Source organism: Lucilia sericata, unplaced genomic scaffold, assembly GCF_015586225.1.
Source record: "Lucilia sericata isolate MDLA Ls3-8-SP2 unplaced genomic scaffold, ASM1558622v1 Contig001656F_arrow, whole genome shotgun sequence".
Taxonomy (NCBI): domain Eukaryota; kingdom Metazoa; phylum Arthropoda; class Insecta; order Diptera; family Calliphoridae; genus Lucilia; species Lucilia sericata.
The window spans coordinates 9,104-30,377 of record NW_023995570.1 but is presented as its reverse complement, the minus strand read 5'-3'; the positions used below and the strand labels follow the sequence as shown (position 1 = coordinate 30,377).

General features: G+C 29.8%; 1 protein-coding gene across 1 annotated transcript in view; it reads left to right on the top strand.

Annotated features, from left to right (window-relative positions):
• Nucleotides 1-14,974, top strand: part of LOC119612350 (protein amalgam-like) — a gene marked incomplete at its 3' end in the record, with an annotated part of 49,173 nt that extends 34,199 nt beyond the window's left edge. The window contains exons 3-5 of the mRNA XM_037968153.1: nt 9,464-9,680; nt 13,416-13,574; nt 14,846-14,974. Coding sequence (XP_037824081.1) covers nt 9,464-9,680; nt 13,416-13,574; nt 14,846-14,974 — 505 coding nt within the window. The remainder of the gene's footprint in view (nt 1-9,463; nt 9,681-13,415; nt 13,575-14,845) is intronic.
• Between the last annotated feature and the right edge of the window lie 6,300 nt (nt 14,975-21,274).

Sequence of the window (21,274 nt, the reverse complement as noted above, 5' to 3'; positions counted from 1 at the left end):
TAGTTAGTAGTTGGTAGTAGTTAGTTCGTTAGTTAGTTAGTTAGTTAGTAGTTAGTTAGTTAGTTAGTTAGTTAAGGTTCGTTAGTTCGTTAGTTAGTTAGTTAGTTAGTTAGTTAGTTAGTTAGTTGTAGTTTAGTTAGTTAGTTAGTTAGTTAGTTAGTCGTTAGTTAGTTAGTTAGTTAGTAGTTAGTTGTTGTAGTAGTTAGTTAGTTAGTTAGTTAGTTAGTTAGTTAGTTAGTTAGTTTACTTTGCCTTCCTTGGAATATACTTTTTTAATTTTGCTTGTAATGAATTCTTTCTAATAAGTTGTACTTATTTCAGTTCCCTTTAACACTTTTCTCCTTAATTCATTCCATAATTTCTTTAAATTTTCCTTTTTGTAAAATTTTCTTTTTTCTGTTATCCAGTTTGTTTCACAAAAATGCTTTAAGCGTTTGGGATAAATATGCTTTGTTGCAATTTTTGTTGTGGCAACAAACGAACTCTTTTTATTTTGTAAATTTTTTTATGCATTTAAACTTTTATGAAGAACAAACGGCCAGTCTTTAAAAGAACGCCTAACTGTTGATTTAATTTTTAACTTTTTTCCTAGATTCCATTTTTACTTTGTAATTGTTATAGCATGTGGTAGTTAACGTTTTTTTTAACTCTGGCTACTGTCTAAGCTTTAATGCAAAGGAATGTTAAAGGAAATTGTAGGTTGAAGTTAACCCAGCCTTGAGCATAATAAAAATTTCTTTTTGAAATTGAAGTTTTTTTTTTGTGGTATATATTTGGCTGAGTTGAAATTTTAGTAATTTAATGCATCGCTACTGATTACTAAAATCTTAGAATTAACAAGAAACCAAAACAAAGTTTTAAGGCTAAAGTGTTATTTAAAAAAATCATAATTGAGGCCGAGTGCTAAAATGAAGGCCTAAATATAGTTCAAGTTGAAATAGAAGTTAAAAATGATATTTCAATTAAAGGCTTATGAATTACATTTACAACGCTGTCTGGCGTTGGGTTTTAGACTGAAACAGAGAAAATAAAGAACTGAAATAAAACACTTGTCTACTACAATTGCCAGTTATGGTTTTGATGCAAAAAATATAAACCCATCATACCACAAATAACAATTTGAAAAATTCAAAAAGAAAAATGTTTTTTGCTGCAAGTTAAAAAAAGTATAAAAGTGTAATATTTATTGTTATATCATTAAGCTGGCTCTTCAAGTTCCTTTCTCGATCAGAAAATTTTTTATATTCAAAATTTGAGATCAATCTTGGTCCATTATATACTCAATTTTTTGGTATAATCAAGAACTAGAACAGAACTAGAACAGAACTGGAACAGAACTAGAACAGAACTAGAACAGAACTAGAACAGAACTAGAACAGAACTAGAACAGAACTAGAACAGAACTAGAACAGAACTAGAACAGAACTAGAACAGAACTAGAACAGAACTAGAACAGAACTAGAAACTTATTGTTGTATATTTACGATCGATCTTGAACTTTTGTGGAAGCCTCCCTTATAAATTTAAAAATCTTGTACTGGCTCATGAATGTAAGTATGTGTTTGTAGTATCATTGTTTTTTCTAATTCCTTTAGCTTGTTTTTTATTTTGTAGCCGTCTCGTTTATCCTTTAGCAACTCCTGTTGTATGATTTTTTTTTAGGAATTTTTGTCTATAATCATAAGCAAAGACTACAAAAAAAAGTTAAGAAAAATCCTTTGGGAAATTCTTTATATTTACATGATTCTTTTCATTACAGTTTCTTTATGTAATTTTCAGCTGCTATTTAAAGCAAAAGCAAAATTTATTAATATTAACGTGATTGGGAAAAAGTCTAGAAAATATTTTTAAATTATTCTTTTATAAAATTTAGCTATTTTCACAATTTAAACATATTTAGCTAAAAAAACAAAAGCTTATGGGTTCATATTGGGTTTTAACATTTAGATCTGACTGTGTTTGCTGGCAATTTATAGCTTTCTTATATTATCAATTGTTTTTCTTTATTTGTCTTTCTTTTGTTTTATTTTTGTCTGCTTTGTTTATTTCTTTTGTTTATTTTCCCTAAATTAGCTCATCAATGTAAACTATAAGTTTTCATTTAGTTTTTTTGTGTTCATCCCCTTCAACCAGTTGTTCAGCATTTGCTCTATCTATTTATGACATGTCTTTGGCCATTGGGGAACAATCATATTGGAATCCTTTTAACTGAAACACTGCAATTTGGTTTGTGTGTGTATGTGTGCTTTTGTGGAGTGTTAATGCTGCCTTAAAAATCTGTACGTGTAGTAGTTTAAGCGAAAATAAAATCACTAAGTCACGTTCACATAAGTTTCCATGGTATTTTTCTCTAGATTATTTTCACAGAAGGGGGTTTTGCCGGATTGTTTGATTTTATTTTGCTGGTTTATTTAGATCAAATGTCCGTTAGAGGGGTTAGAAATTTGGGGCTTTTATTGTTGTAACTAAAATAAATCAAATTTGTGCAGAATTGAGCAGCGTTTTATACTCAAAAGTATAAAATATTTTAGTATAAACTTGAAAGCTCATATAGTCAAACTACTTTTTAAAGCATAGAGCTTTTTACTCAAAAATGCTTTTAATACTCAGTTCAGTATAACAGCTAATTCTATATATTGTTATAATTTAAAGCTTTTAATACTTTATATTTAGTATAATTGAAAAGCTTTTTATACTCCTAATTTTAGAATAATTGTGGAGCTTTTTATACTCAAAATCCCATTTTTAATCTTAAAGCTTTTTGTACTCAAAAATGTAATACCCATATCAAGTATAATTGAGGAGCTTTTATACTAAAAGTTGGTGACAATTATGGAGCTTTTAGCTGTTAGAATTTTATTATAATCGATGTGCTTTATATACTGATATTTTTAGAATAATTGCAGAGCTTTTTATAACTATCATTCTTAGTACAAATGTTGAGCTTTTATACCCTAGATTTTAAGTTTTTATTCTCAAAAAGTTGTGCATAGACATGGAACTTTAAGCTCCGAACATATTATTAAAAGCATAAAGCTTTTAATGCTTAAAATTTCCCTACAATCCCTGATCTTTTTCCACATAAGCCTTTTCTTTAATCATGGAGCTTTTGAAGTAAAAATCATTATATTACAGTTCTTATGGACTAATACACCCCTCACAAAGTGACCAACAACTTCTCTATGTTCTTTAAGTTCCTATTTCTCCCTTTTGAGTTGGCCTGACTGTCTGTCCATCCTGATATTTATTTGTCTTTAAATCATCATTATCAACAATATTTGCTATTTTATAACAGTTTTTTATTGTTCGTTCGTTTGTTTTCCTGCATTTCCCTTTACTTCCTGCTACTATGTTTCCCAAACTCTACTCATTGTCATTATTAACATTACTTTTGTAGTTGTTGTGATGACGCAGTGCGGTATTTTTGGTTTAACACTAATTCTACTCGATATTTTTTCTCTGGCACAGGAAGAGGTAATAATGATGGCAATAATGAAAAAAAGGAAACAAGGCGTATGATTTTGATTTAATAAAAGTTTTTGTAGACGTGTGTTTGCATGTGTGTATTTGTGCGATACTTATTATACAATCCTCTCATTAATATACATTTCTGCTGATATGACTAAAAATGTCCTGCTGTGTGCTTTATTTTAGCTTTTATTTGCAACTAACAAAGACAAAATAAACAAAACAAACAAAAATTAATCTTAATGGCCAAAAATAATTCGTGAGAAAAATTTTGAATTATTAGTTAAACTTAAACAGGTTTAAGTATAATGAAAAAACTTCAGTTTCAGTAAAAGACTTCAAATTTTTATAGCAAATTTAGTTTTTTAAACTAAATTCCTAGAACTCTATTAAACTAAAAGTCCTGTAGCAAAAACTGCATAGTTTTTTCTATTTGTCCAAATAGCTAAAGCTTAAAACATCAATTTATATTTACATTCCAATACATATAAACCTACAAAAACAATTTACATACATTTATATACACATGTGTTGAAATGTTTGTAAATGGTTGTGTGCGTGTAAAAGTGTGTGGTAAGAAAAACTGAACAAAATCTATAATAATTCTAAAGAAAATCCGGATCAAAAAATAGCAACAACTACTGGAAAAAAGTGCATCATGTTAATAAGCAATGAAAACAAATAAAAAGTCGAGTAGCAATTTTACTAACATGCATGGAAAGACTAGACGTTTTAAGCATTTTTTTCCTATTTTCTTTTCTTTTTATTACAGTATAGTTGACACATGATAAAAAAACAAGCCCGACAATGCGAGATAGCGACCTGGAATTGGAGATTGTACCTAACATTAGTGTAGTCCTACTGTAGTCTTAGTGTAGTCCCAGTGTAGTCCTAGTGCAGTCCTAGTGTAGTCCTAGTCTAGTCATAGTCTAGTCATAGTCTAGTCATAGTCTAGTCATAGTCTAGTCATAGTCTAGTCATAGTCTAGTCATAGTCTAGTCATAGTCTAGTCATAGTCTAGTCATAGTCTAGTCATAGTCTAGTCATAGTCTAGTCATAGTCTAGTCATAGTCTAGTCAGTTAGTCATAGTCTAGTCATAGTCTAGTCATAGTCTAGTCATAGTCTAGTCATAGTCTAGTCATAGTCTAGTCATAGTCTAGTCATAGTCTAGTCATAGTCTAGTCATAGTCTAGTCATAGTCTAGTCATAGTCTAGTCATAGTCTAGTCATAGTCTAGTCATAGTCTAGTCATAGTCTAGTCATAGTCTAGTCATAGTCTAGTCATAGTCTAGTCATAGTCTAGTCATAGTCTAGTCATAGTCTAGTCATAGTCTAGTCATACTCTAGTCATAGTCTACTCATAGTCTAGTCATAGTCTAGTCATAGTCTAGTCATAGTCTAGTCATAGTCTAGTCCTAGTCATAGTCTAGTCATAGTCTAGTCTAGTCTAGTCATAGTCTGTCAGTCTAGTCATAGTCATAGTCTAGTCATAGTCTAGTCATAGTCTAGTCATAGTCTAGTCATAGTCTAGTTCATAGTCTAGTCATAGTCTAGTCATAGTCTAGTCATAGTCTAGTCATAGTCTAGTCATAGTCTAGTCATAGTCTAGTCATAGTCTAGTCATAGTCTAGTCATAGTCTAGTCATAGTCTAGTCATAGTCTAGTCATAGTCTAGTCATAGTCTAGTCATAGTCTAGTCATAGTCTAGTCATAGTCTAGTCATAGTCTAGTCATAGTCTAGTCATAGTCTAGTCATAGTCTAGTCATAGTCTAGTCATAGTCTAGTCATAGTCTAGTCATAGTCTAGTCATAGTCTAGTCATAGTCTAGTCATAGTCTAGTCATAGTTAGTCTAGTCATAGTCTAGTCATAGTCTAGTCATAGTCTAGTCATAGTCTAGTCATAGTCTAGTCATAGTCTAGTCATAGTCTAGTCATAGTCTAGTCATAGTCTAGTCATAGAGTCCTAGTCATAGTCTAGTCATAGTCTAGTCATAGTCTAGTCATAGTCTAGTCATAGTCTAGTCATAGTCTAGTCATAGTCTAGTCATAGTCTAGTCATAGTCTAGTCATAGTCTAGTCATAGTCTAGTCATAGTATAGTCATAGTCTAGTCATAGTCTAGTCATAGTCTAGTCATAGTCTAGTTCATAGTCTAGTCATAGTCATGTCTAGTCATAGTCTAGTCATAGTCTAGTCATAGTCTAGTCATAGTTCTAGTCATAGTCTAGTCATAGTCTAGTCATAGTCTAGTCATAGTCTAGTCATAGTCTAGTCATAGTTAGTCATTGTCTAGTCATAGTCTAGTCATAATCTAGTACAAGAACGATCTTGTAGATTACTGTGGACTCGAAAACGATTATTAACCTCAAACACAATTATTCTCTAAAAGGGATTCACTAACCCCTAGAAAAACGTCAGGGTATGTGTCCGGACTAACAACTAGTTGTAGGTATTAACTATTACCTTTAAGTGCACATATCGTTAGAAAATTTTGTAGTTAGTTAAAAGCAAAAGGAATCTTAAGGAATCCTACACATCCTTAGGACAACAGTAGTGGTTGCTGAAGTAGTAACAGTTCATACTAACTTTCTGATTATGGCATTTTTGTTTTTTGATTCTTTTCCTTAAACTATATATTTCATCCCAACTTCTGATTTCATGTAAAAACCTCTACAAATACTTTAGTACGTTTAGATGCATTTCTCAGCATTTTTTGCTTAAATTTTCAAATTTTTGCTCATGTTGTCTTAAAAGTTTGTTTTCATTACATTTTCTTATTTGATGACATAAAGGAAACTAAAGATATGTTTGCGAGTGTATGTAAGTTTATTAGTATGTGTTACAATATTTACACATTTACAGCTACTTACGGTTACATTTCAATGTCTAGTTTTATCGTCTTGTTAGCAAAAGGTTTCTCCTTTTTTTTCGACACTTAATTTGTTTCTAGTGTTCAATACTCCATTTTGCTGCTCATCTTAAATACACATCTCTATGGTTTTGTAAGTTTAAACGATATTTGACATTTGTTGCATTCTTGACACGTTTTTGGGGAAAAATTTGCTTAAAAAACTATAAAATTTTACAAACTGATCATTAGTGGGAAAAGTTATACAATAGCAAATTGCTGACTCAATATTTTGTTAAACTAAAAATTGTCTTAATTTTAGTTTATTTCGTAAAATTTTATGCAATTTTGAAAATTTTTTTAAATATTTACTTTACTTTTGTTTAAAGTTTTTATTTAAATATTTTTTTTTAGTTTTTTCTCTTGAAAGTTTTTGTTTTAAAGTAATTGAAATAAAATAAGAAAACATTGTTACAGTTTTCTTAACTTCGTACTTTTTTTTAAGTCTACTTAAGTATGTTTAACTTTACTTTCATATTTTTGTTGAACGAAAACTTTTAAACAGGAACTTAATAATCAATGACAAGAAAATATGCTGGCTCTACGGTATTTGTACTATTTCCGTGCGTGTGTCTTTCGCTCTGTGTATTTTTCAATATTGAACAGTAAGTCATTGAGTTTACAGGAAATAGTACTTGTAACAGCCCTCAAATGGGTTGGAACAAGAAAGTTAACCAAAAAAAGTTAAAAAGTAAACGTAAAATAAAAAAACACCTACTTTTTGTTAACGGAAACTTAAATAAAAATTAAATAATTGATAAAAATTAAGCACTTTAAGGAAGTGAATAAAAATATTGAATAATTTATTAAAATCATTTAGTAACAATTAAAGACGTTTTCGAGTTTGCAGACTAATTAAATAAGTCTTCAAAGCAACAATGGAAAATTGTGTTTTAGTAGTAAAAAGTTTAAATTTTAGTAAGTTTATTCTTTTTCAAACAATTTATTTAAAATTTTTGTACAAAAAGTTCTAGTTTTATACACTTTTCTGCCTAATAACGAGAAAAATCGTTTTTTTGAAAAATATGTTAAAAATTACTTTAAAATAGCACAATTAGTATATTGTATTAAAATATAACTTATTTTTACAGTTTTTAGTGAAAATAAATCATAACGATAAAAATCGTTATATGAAAATTTGGTTGAATATCATTTTAAAACAATTTAACACTTTTATGCTTAACGATATGGTTATGAACATTTTCTAGTATAATTACCTAATAACGATAAAAGTCGTTGTATGGAAATTTTGTTTAAAATGTATCTATAAAAAATTTTTAAGTAATAAGCCGATTTTCTAAAAACGAGAAATGTCGTTATTTGAGAGATATGTCAGAAATAACTTTTAAATGTCAAAATATACATTTTAGGTTAAAATTTAACTTATTTATACTGTCTTCACTGAAAATAAGCCATAACGATAAAAGTCGTTATATGAAAATGTTGCTCAAAATCTTTTTCGAACCATAAGTTTTATGTTTTATGCATAAGGGAATAACTAGGGACGTTTTAGTGTAAAATTAACTAATAACGAAAAAAGTCGTTATATGAAAATTTTTGCTAGAAATTTGTTTCTAAACATACTTAAGACATTTTTAGCATGAAATTTGCCTTTTTCCAAATTTTTTAGGAAGTGCCGAACATTTTGCTGTCAGATTTTCTGAAAACGATAAGAAACGTTATTTGAAGGAGATGTCAGAAATCACCTTTTTAATGCCTAAATATAAATTGTATGTTAAAATTAATCTTATTTGTATTGTCTTCATTGAAAATATGTCATAACGATAAAAGTCGTTATATGAAAATTTTACTCAAAATATTTTTTGAACCATAAGTTTAATGTTTTATGCATAAGAAAATATTTAGAGACATTTTATTATAAAATTAGCTAATAACGAAAAAAGTAGTTATATGGATATTTTGCTAGAAATGTATTTCTAAACAATTTTAACCCATTTTTACATTGACACTTACTTATTTTTACAGTTTTGAGTATTAAATACAAATAACGATTAAAGACGTTATTGGCAAATATTACAAGAAATAGCTTAAAAATTTGTGATTCTTTATTATTAGATGATTGTGCACATTTTGCGGCAAACAATTCTAAAAACGATAAATGACGTTATATACAAATTATGTTAAAATCTCATAACGAAAAAAGTCGTTATGCGTTAATTTTGCTAGAAATTTGTTTATAAGCAATATTTATCCATTTTTAGCTTGAATTTTAATTATTTTCATATATTTTTAGATTAAAGTAAAATAACTAAAAAAGTCGTTATTGGTAATTTTCAGAGAAAATGGTATGGAAATGTGTAATTCTTGTTTATGGCATGATTTTGGATATTCTCTTGTAAAATTTTCTAAAATTCTATAACGAGAAATTTAAATAATAACGTTAAAAGTCGTTATATGAAATTTCTGTGAGAAATTTATTCCTTAACAAACCTAAGTTATTTTAAACATAAATTTTTTGTTTTTATTTATTTCCTGGTAAAAAATACACAATAACGAAAATAGTCGTTATAGGAGAATTTTATGGGAAATAACTTAAAAATGTGTTGGTTTTTAGTAATTTTTGTTTAAGGATTAAATTAATAAATCAAAAATATTATAAAGCTTGATGTAAATTTCAAATTAACATCAGTTTACTGAAGAATAATTATATTGACATAACTTAAAAATTATATTTTTTTTGTGCAAATATTTAATGGTTATAATTGACTTGACATCATCAAATGTTAACATAACCTAAATGCTTTTAAAGTGAACTTCAACTTTGTCATCTTGTTATGTTTGTTTTAAAAACAGGAGCGCAGATCAGAAATGATAATATAAAACTCTGTGTATGTCCAAAACAAACCAGCTCCAAATTTCCACTTGTTGGGGTGAATTTACCTCCTCTGAAATTACATCGTCTACGTCTTTGTTTTTCACTTTCATTTCATTCCCCCACCAAATGAATATGTAATCCGTTAATAAACACATTTATAAAATGTATAATGTAAATTTCTTGTCCTTTTTACAAATGAATTCTTTTTCTCATATCGTATTGACGCACAACTCTATTCTTTCATTTTCAGGTGGCATGGATGCATTTCGAACAATCAGCCATATTAACGGTACACAATCATGTTATAACACGTAATCCACGCATCAGTGTGACACACGATAAACATGATCGTCATCGCACCTGGTATTTACACATAAACAATGTTCAGGAAGAGGACAAGGGACGTTATATGTGTCAAATCAATACCGTGACAGCCAAAACACAATTTGGCTATTTAAACGTGGTTGGTAAGTTGTTTAAAGTAAAGTTACATTTGCTAGCATGATAAAACTTGTCGCAACAGAACATTAATATATGATTCAACAGAAAGAAAAAAATCAATTTAATTGTACAAAAATCTCTTGAAAATCATATTTACTATAGTAACAACAACAATTACCAAGATTTCCCTTAACAATACTGGGGGTTTGGTTGACAAACTATAATTTGTTTGTATTTTTTGTTTTATAAATAAATTAAAAATAAAATTTATTCCTTGCAACGTCTAAAGGAAAGGAAAATTTCTTTTTGTCCTGTTTTGCTTTCTTCGAAAATTGTAAATCAAAGCAAATATCTTTGGGGACCAAAGCACAGGGAAAACGAAACAACAGCAGGCTGGCAGCAAAGCATTGAGAAAACAGCAAATATCAGTTAAAAAAAATTATTTAAGCTAAAAATTTATGCTTCAATGATTCCCACTTTAACATGCGTTGCTAACAAAGAACATTTCCAAGCAGAGAGAATAATATTCGAAAACAAAATCACTGCCACAATGTCATCACAGGAGAAAGAGTATGACTCCCCACTATATCTTCATGTAGGTTCAGAACAGTGAACGTTAAAAAGGGAAATAAAAATTAGACCTAAAACAGACTAGTGAGTAGCTCATACTCTTCAACAGAAATTTCCTTCATATTTTTAAAGAATACATTTTGTGCCCCTCTTTCTCCCCGCTATCTCTTCGTGGAAGATTTCATATGGAAATTTACTCTCATTTAGAGACAGTTTTCGTAGAGAAATGTCTCTCATTTAGAAGCATTTTCCATATAGAAAATAGGTCTCAATTTCTATATGGAAAATGCCTCTTAAGTAGAGAAATTTGTACATAGAAAATGTTTTTTAATTGAAGACAATTTTCATATAGAAAATATCTCTCTCTTAGAGACAGTTTTGGTATAGAAAATATCACTCAATTAGAGACAGTTTTGGTATAGAAAATGTCTCTCAATTAAGGACAGTTTTCATATAGAAACTTGAAAAACATTTTCGGATAGAAAATGTTACTCAATTTTTTTTGTATAGAAACTGTCTCCCAATTAGTCGCACAATTCTTATGAAAATTGTCTCATATAAGGATAGTTCTCTTATACGAAATGTCTCTCAATTTGAATCAGTTTTCGTATAGAAAATTTCTCTCAACAAGAGTAATTCTCCATATAGAAAATGTTCGTATAGAAAATGTCTCTCAATTGAAGAAATGCCTCTCTTTAATAGAGAGTGTTTTCGTGTAGAAAAAAGCTCTTGAATGAATAGAAAATATCTCTCAACAAGAGTAATTCTCTATGGAGAAAATGTTCGTATAGAAAATGTCTCTCAAATGAAGAAATTCCCCTCGTTTGGAGAGTTTTCGTATAGAAAATTACTCTCACTTTGACATAATATCCATATAGAATATAGCTCACGTTTAGAGATAATCACCATAGAAGTTGTCTCTCTTTTGCTTACATTTCTTTGCATAGAAAATCTCTCTTCATTAGAGAAATGTCTACATAAAGAGTCTTTGCATTGTTTAAGTGATTCTCGTTTGAAGCGAGTTTTCATATAGAAAATTACTCTCACGTGGACATAATTTCCATATAGAATACAACTCACGTTTGGAGAAAATCACCATAGAAGTTATCTCTTTTTTGGATACATTTCTTTATATGGAAAATCTCCTTCCATTAGAGAAATGCAAAAAGAGCCTTTAAGTTTCCACTCCTTTCCCTTCAAAACTTCAATCCCCTAATTACCTAATAGAAATATTACTTGCCAAAAAGCCAATTATATATTGTAGATAAAATCCAAGACTATAAAACTATTAACTAAAACCATGACTACAAACAACAAATTAGTAATAAAACTTAAGGTTTGAGTACAAGAAGTCAAGTAAAATCATCAGTAGCGTTGATTTAATTTAAAAAAAACCAAAAAACTAGTGTCATCTTCATCAGCAGACAACCAACTCAGCAGCATCAACTCAATCTCACTCACTTAATATAAATAAATAAAATTCTCTTGAAACAACAATCCTTAACGGGGAAAAAAAGTATTTGTATACTTTTCAGCGGAAGGAAACATTTGTCGTTAGAAAAGTGAAACAAAAAACTTTTTCTGGAGTCTTGGGGAATCTACTACGTAGATGTCACACTTTTTGACTTGCCACAAATGTTGTGAGCTGTTTGTTGCAAGCTGCTGTTGTACTGCTGCCGGTATAAATATTTATGTCTATGTTTTCTTAACGAAACCACAAACATGTCCTAATAACTTAAGATTTTATTTATATATTTCTTTGTGTTATTATTTGTTTTTGAAGAGAGTTTAAATAGACTATAGACTTTATTTAAATAAAGTTCAGTTATGGAGACGAAGTCATAAACGAATTGAAAGTTAGCTAAATGTGCCTTTACAGACTTAAAGAAAGGGAATTGATGAAAACTATTTAAACTTAATACAGTTCTAAAAGTATTAAGTATTAACTTTTTTGGTACCAAGTAAACAATGAAGTAAATAGTCGCTACTTTACTGGTACTAAGAAAGTAGAGAATAGCTGAACGACCAACAAATTGTTCACATTTAAACCAAATTTATTTTGGTTTTGAAACCAAGACATATGCTAGATCCAAGTCTAACTAAAATTATTATAGAGAACTTTATACAAATACACATTTTAATGATACTTTTCCATCAAGTGTTCTTAGCAACATCCTCATTATCATCTTCACTTGCTGCTGCTGTAGTAGCAGCAAACGATAGTAGCTTTAGTCTTAGTTAGTTTGTAAATACATGAGTCAGTCATTGAGCTCCTCCCTGGCTCCTGCATTCATTCATTTATTCTTTGCCTTTATTTATACAGTTTGTAAGTTAGTTAAAGTTACACAATAAGCCATGACGAGAGTAAGTGGCAGGATAACAAGTCAAAAACTCATTTAGCCTCTTGGCCAAATAAATAAGTAAATAAACAAGTGTTTGTTTCCTTAACATTCTTTTCATACACAAGAAGTTGGTTTAATGTAAGAAAAGCAACAACATTATCCTAGTCATCATTTTCATCGTCGTCATCATCATCCTCATCACCATCACCATTTTCATCAACATCTACTTTAGTTTAAAAATAACCACAAAGACAAGTGGAAGGTAACTGAAGTTCAGGCCAGCTCTCTAAACAGGGAACGGCAAAATCTAAAAGCAGAACCACTACACTCGTTCTTAAAGTCATAATTTAAACTAATTCATCTAGACTTCTCTAGCTTTGTAAACAACAATTTCGTTTAAAACGGATTCGTATATATATGGGAGAGTAAGTTCGGTTAGGCTCTCCATAATGATTTGCCTATACCTGCTTTCACTTAATACTCTAGTACCACAGTTTTGAGCATTAAGTCACAAGTTTATTTTAAAATAAAACCAGTACTTTATTACCTCCTTAGTAACACATCAAGAGTGCTAGCAACTCATCTCAAGAGACAACTTAAAAAACCAACCAACAACAATAATTCCTTTAGAAAAAGTAGCAACAAGATTGTAAATAAACCAAAACTAAAGTATCTTTACAATTAAGGCAACAATATAGGGGAAATAAACAAAATATATACTCCATAAACTAAATTAGAAAACGTACTTAATAGTTACACAATTGTATTGTAAAGCTTACATAATTGGTTTGAAGTAACTCATATGTTTTTCTGTGTCCTTTTTTCTTCTATTTTCCAAATTATTTACAGTTCCTCCCAATATAGATGATTCGCTGAGTTCAAGTGATGTCATTGTTCGAGAAGGTTCAAATATTTCATTACGCTGTCGTGCTAGTGGCAGTCCCAAGCCGGTCATTAAATGGAAGAGGGATGATAATTCAAGAATTACAATTAGTAAAAATCATATTGGTAAGGCAAGGACATGAAATATCGTACGATTTCAACTGGAACCTGACGGACAATGTTTTGCAAATACTAACTTCAGACTATGACTAGACTAGACTATGACTAGACTATGACTAGACTATGACTAGACTATGACTAGACTATGACTGACTATGACTAGACTATGACTAGACTATGACTAGACTATGACTAGACTATGACTAGACTATGACTAGACTATGACTAGACTATGACTAGACTATGACTAGACTATGACTAGACTATGACTAGACTATGACTAGACTATGACTAGACTATGACTAGACTATATGACTAGACTATGACTAGACTATGACTAGACTATGACTAGACTATGACTAGACTATGACTAGACTATGACTAGACTATGACTAGACTATGACTAGACTATGACTAGACTATGACTAGACTATGACTAGACTATGACTAGACTATGACTAGACTATGACTAGACTATGACTAGACTATGACTAGACTATGACTAGACTATGACTAGACTATGACTAGACTATGACTAGACTATGACTAGACTATGACTATGACTAGACTATGACTAGACTATGACTAGACTATGACTAGACTATGACTAGACTATGACTAGACTATGACTAGACTATGACTAGACTATGACTAGACTATGACTAGACTATGACTAGACTATGACTAGACTATGACTAGACTATGACTAGACTATGACTAGACTATGACTAGACTATGACTAGACTATGACTAGACTATGACTAGACTATGACTAGACTATGACTAGACTATGACTAGACTATGACTAGACTATGACTAGACTATGACTAGACTATGACTAGACTATGACTAGACTATGACTAGACTATGACTAGACTATGACTAGACTATGACTAGACTATGACTAGACTATGACTAGACTATGACTAGACTATGACTAGACTATGACTAGACTATGACTAGACTATGACTAGACTATGACTAGACTATGACTAGACTATGACTAGACTATGACTAGACTATGACTAGACTATGACTAGACTATTACTAGACTATCACTGGACTATCATTATACTATCAATAAACTATTACTAAACAATCACTAAACTATCACCAGACTATAATTAGACCATCACTGGACTACAACTAGAATATCACTAAACTATCACTAGACTGTCACTACTATCACTAGCATTATACTACGACTTATGACTTAGAAATATTTACGCTATTTTGAAAGATTTATAATATTTACTTTGTTTTTAATTTACTTGCAGTAAATGAATGGGAAGGTGATACTTTGGAAATAACCCGAATATCACGCTTAGATATGGGTGCCTATTTGTGTATAGCATCGAATGGAGTGCCACCAACGGTTTCAAAACGCATCAAAGTCAGTGTAGATTGTAAGTATAAAGACCTCTTTTAGTAATTTAATACCTGTAATCTTAAATTCTTCGTTAAAGAAGCTTCCAATTCCCTATATCTGTTTTCAATTTATTTGCACCTGTAACTCTAGCAACATTCTAAGTGCTACTCTGCCAAACAACATTTGCTAATAACAACAAACAGAGAAACAGCACTTGTTACGACTAATACTTCAAAAAGGCTTATAGATTTGTAAACACTTACTTTTTGAGGAGAGCAAATCCTTACATGACTACACGCAACTTTGGCGTTTGTAATATAGAGTACGAACTTTATTGCCTTGCACATGAGAAAACCGAAAAGTTTTTTTTTCGTGGGACTTATTCACAGCAAAAAAAAATTTTAAATAAAACGGTAATGGATGCAATTCTCAGTAGTCACAGGATATAGGAACCAAAAATAGAAACGAAATTAAAAAAAAAAATGTGAAAACAGCAACTATTTTTTAGGCTTTATGTAGAAAAAAAATTGAAAAAAAATTGCTAACATGCAAATAGATTTTTTTGTACACTTTAAAAAACTGGAAGCTTTGCAGGTTTTCCTCCAAAAAAAGCAATCCCTAAATCAAACACTATAAAACACAACAAACTTTTTTTGTTGTTTCAAACAACCTGCAGTGCCTGCAGTTTATAGTGGACATGGCTTAAAGTTTGTTTTACAAACAGTAACATGGAGTAGGCAATTTATTGAAATCCTTACACACTCTTACACACATACATATATACATATGTACACATGTGCGTATGTAGTTATATGCTGGTATGTAAGGTAACAGCAACAATTGCTAGGATGTTTTGTCTGAACGATTAATCGGCTTAGAACAGGTCAACAATGTGACATTTGTACCATAAATGGCCTTTTAACAAATTAGGTTGTAGTATTAAAGGTCAGGGATTTGGTGGCGCATATAAAAAAATGGCGTTTTCAGGCTTAAAAACCAATAAAAGATGTGAAATTTTGATAAAATGTAATTGAAATTTATAAAACCTTTTTAATGTTTAATAAAAATATTGAAATAAACTAAACTATAAAAAAATATGTTTTACGGTTGTTCTCGTAGGTTAGTTGGTAGTGTTGTAGTCAATCAGTATGGAGGTCTTAGGTTCGATTCTCATCAAAGACTTTTATACGTTAATTTAAAATTTTTTTCCTATGGATGGAAGGACGGACATTTCTATCTAGATTCAGAAACTGATTTGGAACCGATTTCTCTATATTTGAAACATTCCTTAAAATGTATTTAAAAGTATGTTAGTTAAGCAATATCAACCTTTCACCATCCTGGTAAAAACAGAATAAATTTCTCAAATAAATAGATAAATAGCTGAACATGGACGGAAGGACACTCCTATATTGAGTGGGAAAATGACTCTTAGCCGAATTTTCTACGATTCAGTCATCGTTAAAATAGATTTTAAAAATATGCTAATTACGAGATCTCAACTTTTCACTTTCGTTAATTTTCATCAACTTTTCACCATCGTTGCTTCCTGTAAATGGATGGACGGACATTCCTATATAACTCAGATAATGATTTTGAGCTGATTTATCTACATTTAAAATAACTGTAAAAACTGTTTTAGAACATAATTGTTAGGTGGTCTCAACTTTTCACCATCTTATTGAGTAAACTTATCAAGAAAAGCTTCCTGCACATGAATGGACGGACGGACATTCGACTATGCCACTCAGAAAATGATTTTTAACAGTTTTATTTTTATTTCAAATATGTGTCAAAATGTGTTTTTTTTCAAAACATGTTAGTTACGTGGTCCCAAACTTTCACCATCGCTACGAGACAGAGTAAATTTATAAAATAAATGTCATACTATGCATGGATGGACGGACATCACTATATCAACTCAGATAATTACTTTACAACTATTTCTATACGTTTCAAACATTCTTAAAATAATTTATATTATTATATTTATATTTAAAATATGTTAGTTATGCAGTCTCAACCTTTCTCCATTCTTACCAGACAGAGTAAATTTGTCAAATTGCTGCCAGTAAATGGACGGACGGACAACCCTATATAGACTTGAAAAATGATTTTCAGCCAATTCATCAACATTTAAAATATCTGCAAAAACTGTTTTAAAACATGCTAGTTGCGTGGTCTCAACCTTTCATCATCGTTACGAGATATAGTAAATTTATAAAAAAAATCCATAATGTGCACGGCCGGACGGACATGACAATATAAACTGAGAAAATTATTTTCCAACTATTTTTCTATGTTTGAAGCGTCTTTAAAGATATGTTTAAAACATGTTGGTTACGTTGTCTCAACCTTTCACCATTCTTACCAGACAAAGTAAATTTATCATATTACTGCCTGTAAATGGATGGACGGACAATTCTATATACGAGTCGGAAAATGATTTTGAGCCAATTCATCAACATTTAAAATAACTGTAAAAACAGTTGTACAGCATCTATGTTACGCTATCTTAACTTTTCACCATCTTTACTAAACAGAATAAATTTAACAAAAAATTTAACTCCGTGCATGGACGGACGGACATGCCTATATCAACTCAGAATGTAATATTAAGCCGATTTATCTACGTTCCAGGATTCTGGTAAAAATGGTTTTAAAAATATGACCAAGTAAATTTATCAAACTGTTTCCTCTAAATGGAAGGACGGACAACCCTATAGCGACTCAAAACATGATTTTGATCCGATTTTTATGCATATTAAACATCTTTAAAAATGGTTTTCCAATACATACTTTAGTTATGTGGTTTCAACCTTTAACCTTTGCTATGCAACCGAGTCTAATTTCTTATTTGTTTTTGTATTTTTTTGCTTCAATGTTCATTTTCTATTTGATTAAATCCTTAGATAAATATTTGTTGAAAAAATATTTTCTTATTGTTGGTTTTATATCGAAAGAAAAATAAAACTAAAAATAATAATAAAACAACAAACAACTATAAATAAAATTCCCCAAAAAAAAAAATTGAAAAAAAAAAAACAAAAACAAATACGTAACAAATGTCATGTGAATACAAAACGACTTTTTGGAGTAATAGAGCAACATTAGCTTGACAATACAACACATACATTTGAACTGACATGCACAAACAAATATAGACATGAACACGACCCAGCAGTTCCAAGTGGCATTCATTGATTTGCTTTTAACTTAATTTAGATCAAATATCACTTTGATTAGTTTTAACCTGCGTCTAGATTACCTAGGACTTATAAAGTAAACAATTGATTTCTCTCTGCGTTCATTTAGGCAGAAATTTTATGAAAATTGAAGGAGAGGCTCCTTACCCATCGCACATACATATATGAGAGCATTTGTATATAAAAATAAAATAGCCTGTTTGTAGCAATATCTATGTACGTGTGTCTCTCTATATGCTATCATGTATGTGTAAGTATTTGCTACAGTATTAGTGTCGAAATATGTATGTCCGTCCATCCGTCTGTCTTTCTGTCTGTTTGTATGCTGAGTTAGCAAATAACATGTGTCGTCAGTTTGTTGCACAAAAGCAACAAATCAGTATGCAATCTAACAAACCATCAGGATCTCATACACATTTGTACAACATGTAGCATTAAATGTCACATACTCTAGATCTCTCTACCCCTCTCTCTCTCTCTCTCTCTACCTTTAATTCCCCTCAATTCCTACAAATGAAACAAATATTTCTAGCAGATATCGTACAAAAGGATTCAACAATTCAGTTTGTTTAGTTGCTTTGGTAAAAAACGCACGTACTTTTGTTTTGCAATAAAAACAAAACAAAAAACAAACTTTAAAGAGAACAAAACACACAGATGTCGCTTTTAGCTACAAAGCTATTTCTTTTTTTTTACTCCCAAACATTTTTTTAGTTTTATTTAAAATTTACCCAATAAGGATACAAATAAACACATATAAAAATCCTCAAAAACATGGAGAAAAAACGAACGAAAGAAAAAAAAAAATTTTTTGCAATAAAAATGAAGCATACAAACGTGGTCAGTTAAAAAGGACATGTTGCAACAGCTGTCACATCTTGTTTAACGAATTGTGGCACTAATGTGTATATATGTGTGTATGGGAAAACATACATACATATTTAGCTTGTAATGGAATATTAACAAGGACAAAGTATTCATGCCAAAGGAAACAAACGAAAAATAATCATAAATATAACAGCAAAAAAGTTACATTTTATTTTGCTTTTAAACAAACTGATTTTTATTGAAATTATAAATAAACTCAAAATTCATAAAAAAAATGACATAGTACATGCAGTAAATCTTTATTTTTAAGTTTCTTTAGTTTTTTTGTTCTTTTCCAGTAATAAACTCTGACATTTGCTTTGAGTTGTTGCTTATTGTCAAATTAAAATTTTGTTTTATGCTGCAGCAAGTTGTATGTAGTATGTGTACCTAATTAACTTGTCAACATAATAGGAAATGTGCATATCTAGAAATATGAAATTTGGGTTAACGGACAACTAATTGGAAGTCATCATAGTGATATTTGTAATTCGTCAAAAGAAAATCACCGCAGGATAACTAGAATCAAAAGTGTAAAGGATATTGTAGTCTCGCAAATCTTTGTACATATTGTATTGGATTTAATTGTAGAAATTAAATTGGAACAATAAACAGACTGAAAGCATGAGGCAGAATTGAGATGGATGAAAGTTGTCCTAGCAATCACTTGACGTCAACATTTGAGCGCTATGTAACTAACTAACTAACTAACTAACTAACTAACTAACTAACTAACTAACTAACTAACTAACTAACTAACTAACTAACTAACTAACTAACTAACTAACTAACTAACTAACTAACTAACTAACTAACTAACTAACTAACTAACTAACTACTAACTACTACTAACTACTAACTAACTAACTAACTAACTAACTAACTACTAACTAACTAACTACTAACTAACTAACTAACTAACTAACTAACTAACTAACTAACTAACTAACTACTAACTAACTAACTAACTAACTAACTACTACTAACTAACTAACTAACTAACTACAACTAACTAACTAACTAACTAACTAACTAACTAACTAACTAACTAACTAACTAACACTAACTAACTAACTAACTAACTAACTACTAACTAACTAACTAACTACTAACTAAACTAACTAACTAACTAACTAACTAACTAACTAACTACTAACTAACTAACTAACTAAACTAACTAACTAACTACTACTAACTAACTAACTAACTAACTAACTAACTAACTACCTAACTAACTAACTACAACTAACTAACTAACTAACTAACTACTAACTAACTAACTAACTAACTAACTAACTAACTAACTAACTACTAACTAACTAACTAACTAACTAACTAACTAACTAACTAACTAACTAACTAACTAACTAACTAACTAACTAACTAACTAACTACTAACTAACTAACTACTAACTCTAACTAACTAACTAACTAACTAACTAACTAACTAACTAACTAACTAACTACTAACTACTAACTAACTAACTAACTAACTAACTACTAACTAACTAACTAACTAACTAACTAACTAACTAACTAACTAACTAACTAACTAACTAACTAACTAACTAACTAACTAACTACTACTAACTAACTAACTAACTAACTAACTAACTACCTAACTACTAACTAACTAACTAACTAACTAACTAACTAACTAACTACTAACTAACTAACTAACTAACTAACTAACTAACTAACTAACTAACTACTAACTAACTAACTAACTAACTACTAACTAACTAACTAACTAACTAACTAACTAACTAACTACTAACTACTAACTAACTAACTAACTAACTAACTAACTAACTAACTAACTAACTAACTAACTAACTACTAACTAACTAACTACTAACTACTAACTAACTAACTAACTAACTAACTAACTAACTAACTAACTAACTAACTAACTACTAACTAACTAACTAACTAACTAACTAACTAACTAACTAACTAACTAACTAACTAACTAACTAACTAACTAACTAACTACTAACTAACTAACTAACTAACTACTAACTAACTAACTAACTAACTAACTAACTAACTAACTAACTAACTAACTAACTAACTAACTAACTAACTAACTAACTAACTACTAACTAACTAACTAACTAACTAACTAACTAACTAACTAACTAACTAACTAACTAACTAACTAACTAACTAACTAACTAACTACTAACTAACTAACTAACTAACTAACTAACTAACTAACTACTAACTAACTAACTAACTAACTAACTAACTAACTACTAACT